General features: G+C 42.2%; 1 protein-coding gene across 1 annotated transcript; it reads right to left on the bottom strand.

The window, feature by feature from the left end:
* Positions 1 to 1,875: 1,875 nt before the first annotated feature.
* Positions 1,876 to 2,282, bottom strand: Tmsb10l3 (thymosin beta 10 like 3). Its single transcript, XM_039084568.2, has one exon. The coding sequence runs from the start codon at positions 2,223 to 2,225 to the stop codon at positions 2,007 to 2,009; it is 219 nt and encodes a 72-aa protein (XP_038940496.1). The 5' UTR covers positions 2,226 to 2,282; the 3' UTR covers positions 1,876 to 2,006.
* Positions 2,283 to 3,912: the final 1,630 nt, after the last annotated feature.

A 3,912-nucleotide genomic window follows, 5' to 3' on the forward strand; every position in this document is an offset into this window, starting at 1 on the left:
CACACAATTAAAATTAAACAAACTTTAAAGGCTTACTATGAAGGGCATATTATATTCTATGGTAAAGTTCAAGGACATTTTTGAATGTTGGTGTGATTATATTCAGAATTTTTCCAGACTTCAAAATGGAGTTTTTTGTTACTTCATTTCTCTTTGAATAGATACATTAAAATTTTGTAGCACATGGCCTTCGAACTTCTCCTAAGAACCTAGAATTTAGACATGTTATTACTTTGTGTTTAAACAATTACTTTGGGGATTATCACAAATTCATCAACTATATGTTTTTTTTTTGGATTTGGTTTGTGAGAATTTTATTGAGTATTTTTGCATCAATATTCATAAGGAAAACTTGTCTGAAGTTCTTTCTTTGTTGGGTCTTTGTCTTGTTTAGGTATGAGTGTAATTGTGGCTTCATAGAAAGAATTGGGTAGTGTTCCCTCTGTTTCTATTTTGTGGAACAGTTGAACATTGGTATTAGGTCTTCTTTGAAGGTCTGATAGAATTCTGCAATAAACCCATCTTGTCTTGAGCTTTTTTTGGTTGGGAGACTTTTTTTTTCTTTTCTTTTCTTTTTTTCGGAGCTGGGGACCGAACCCAGGGCCTTGCGCTTGCTAGGCAAGCGCTCTACCGCTGAGCTAAATCCCCAACCCTAACTATATGTTTTTATTTCTTAAAATGGCAAACAACTCATGAACTGTGTATAGGAGATAGGCTTCGGGGTAATTCTCTTAAAAAGAATTGTTCAAAAAGATCTCTTTTTTTAAAACGATTTATTTATTATTATGTTTTTATGAGTACACTGTAGCTGTTTTCAGACACACCAGAAGGGAGCATCAGATCCCATTACAAATGATTGTGAGCCATCATCTGGTTGCTGGGAATTAAACTCAGGACCTCTGGAAGAACAGCCTCTTAACCATAGAGCCACCTCTCCAAAAAGATCTCTTATTCACACCAAATTTTCTTTCTTGGGCTGAAATGAACTCAGTGATCCTAGAATGAAAAACATTATCGAGAGGCCTTATCTCCAGTGATATTCTAGCTGCAATCAGTGGGCCTCTGAACTCCACCATGCCCCCAACAAAGTTGTCCAAAATTCTAGTAGTCAGCTCTGCCTAACATCTTCCTGTAATGACTGGACAGAAATTAGTAGAGGGAAAACTAGTCTTCTTGAGATGGCCTTATGCCAACAAAGGCTTCAGCCAAGCAAAGAGGCATGATTTGGTACAGCAAATCATGTTTCTCTACAATCAACCCAACAGGAAACTAAGGTTAAACCTTCTCTAGACTCTATCTTTAGAAGAAAGTAATAACTAAGGTTGCCCATGGTCAGTCTGTAGGAAGTCACAGTAGGATCACCCCAAGTTAAGTCCATTCTTAAAATGCTGTTCCTTTGGTCGTTACTAGCAATACCTCCAGCACCACAGCATCAGCAGAACAGTTGTGCATCCTCACAGATTAAGCTGTATGTGGTGTCACCTCCCTAGCGTATCATGCCACTGTCTGCACTCACACTCTATTGCATTGAAGGAATCATAATGAGTTCCAGCATTCAAAATGGTCTAACACAGCATGCAAAACTTCTCCTTGAGAAAAATACATCTTTGCTTCCTCCTGTTTTCCACGAAGAACTTACCTTATAAAAAAAAAAATAGGCACCTAACTGGTTAGGCATTGATAAGGCAAAAATATAAGAAAGAGACTGAGTATTGAGAGTTTTACAGTTTCATTTTTTTTTTTTTTTGCCACGAGGTGTGTTTTATTTTCATCAATCCTACAAATAATTTTCTATACTATCCCAGGGCAAACCGGCGAAATTTGGCAGTCCTATTATTGGGGGGGGGGGGGGCCTTCAGAGATCCACGGGCCGGTGGCATCCGCGCGGAGTGCCCGGGTTCACAGTGCAGCTTGCGGCTCTGGTCCATCTTGTCGGTGGCTCTTCCTCCACATCACGAGGGTGTCTTGGAGATGAAGGGGTGGGCTGGGGAAATCTTCCTAGGCTTTTAGGAGATTTCACTCCTCTTTTCCTGTTCAATGGTCTCTTTGGTCGGCAGGGTGTTCTCCTGCGTTTCGGTTTTCTTCAGCTTGGCCTTATTGAAGCTGGCGATTTCCCCCACGTCCGGCTTGTTTGCCATTTTCTTACAACTCATGGATTCTCGTTCCGAGCTCGCACTCCAGGTACTCCCACTCGCGTTGCTGCAGCAAGAGACCCAGTTAATCATTCTTACTTGACATTTCTAAATTTCATTCAGAAATCACCTGATTTTTAAGAGCTGCCTGCCTTTGTAAAGGCAGCAGGAAATGTAGTCAGTGTAGAGTGCCTGCTAGGATTCAGTTGTGTGAGAATGAATGATCGTTTATAGTTGGCATTATGCAAATATTAATTTTCTTAAATTCTAGCATTGTAATTAGCCATTAGATCCCTTTAAAATTCTTATTTAAATATATTTGTCTCATTCTTTTTAACTGTGCCGTCTTTCCTCAAATATGTATTAGATGGTTCGTCAGGTACCAAATCAATGTTGGACCTGGGGCACAATGCTGAGTGACAGTTCCAGATTCCACAGAACAGTCTGGTAACAGGCAGTGACACGACAGAAACATTTTCTCTGTCAGAGGGATCAAATAAAAAAAATCTGTATGAAATGGAGGGAAACTGAGTCAGAAAATGGCTTAGAGTAAATGAAAGTTGTTAGCACTGGGAGGTCCAGAGCTGGCTTCAGGGCCACCCTTGACTCAGGGTCTGGTGACCAAGGCTGGGTACCAAACCTTCCTTGCCTGGGGCTAAGTCCAGAAATGTCTTAAGGATTGCCGCCGCCTGCAAACAAGGGAAAAGAACAAAACAATAACCATAAAAAGCCTCAAAGCTAAAGCAAAACAAAATGTTATGATTTGTGCATTTTTCTACAAAAGCGATTTGTTCTGTGGTAGCAGAGAGAGCCTGCATTTGATTTCTACAAGATATGCAGTAATGGGTTATGTACTCCAGGGAAAAACCATTCTTAAGGGAGAGAGAATGTGATGGATTCACTTCCTTGGTGAGGTTTATAACATGTGGCAGTTTTAGTGCGAGCAGGTATTTGCTCTATAAACTTGGAGAGCTTGGCATTAGTGGTAGCTCATTTCCAAACGAAGAAGAACGCAGCTCCCCACTCCCTCTGGTTATTAATCCTTCTGGGGATAAGCAGGAAGATAAAATGTTTTCCTGGTGTTGTGTTTGCCTGTCATGGTAATGTGCACATGCCCCGTCACCAGCACCTGTGTGCTGCACGCAGCCCTGATGCTTCTGTTCGTAACGGAACTGTTCACTGCCAGGCTGCTGGGGCCGCATTCTCAGCTGAATGGAGTCAGGGTTATTTCTGCTCCTTGTTCAAATGCTCCCTCTCAATTAGATGCTCTACGATTAGCTGCCTTGCAATTAGATGCTGGGTTTCTTATTCTGTGAACAGCCAGTTTCTCAGTCCCTTGAGGCCATTTCCCGTCCTCCCTCCTCAAAACCTGCTGTTCCGCTTGTTTCAGTTTAAACGGGGGCTAAAGAGAGGCAGAGCTGGCAGCCAGCTGGCCTCCCAGAGGGCCTTGGAGGCCAGCCCAGCACTGTGGGTCTCTGGAGACACTGTCCAGCCTTGACTGGTCTCTGGAGACACTATCCGGCTTTGGCTGGTCATGGTACCACATGGCATCATCTCCATGAGAAGTGGTTCTGTTCGGGTCAGGCTAACTCAGGTTCATGAGTCTCTGAATCTCACTGTCAGATAAAGCAAAATGCCAAATTACTTATTCGCTATTAAAGAATACTTGCCTAGCAATATTGGTGTCAGCCACTCGATTCTCTTCTTTTTTTTTTTTTTTTTTTTTTTTTTTTTTTCGGAGCTGGGGACCGAACCCAGGGCCTTGAGCTCGCTAGGCAAG

Source organism: Rattus norvegicus, chromosome 9 (assembly GCF_036323735.1).
Source record: "Rattus norvegicus strain BN/NHsdMcwi chromosome 9, GRCr8, whole genome shotgun sequence".
NCBI lineage: Eukaryota > Metazoa > Chordata > Mammalia > Rodentia > Muridae > Rattus > Rattus norvegicus.

What these genes read in the sequence shown, in the direction of transcription:
- Tmsb10l3 (XM_039084568.2), bottom strand. Translation starts at nt 2,225, where the DNA reads ATGATTAACTGGGTCTCTTGCTGCAGCAACGCGAGTGGGAGTACCTGG.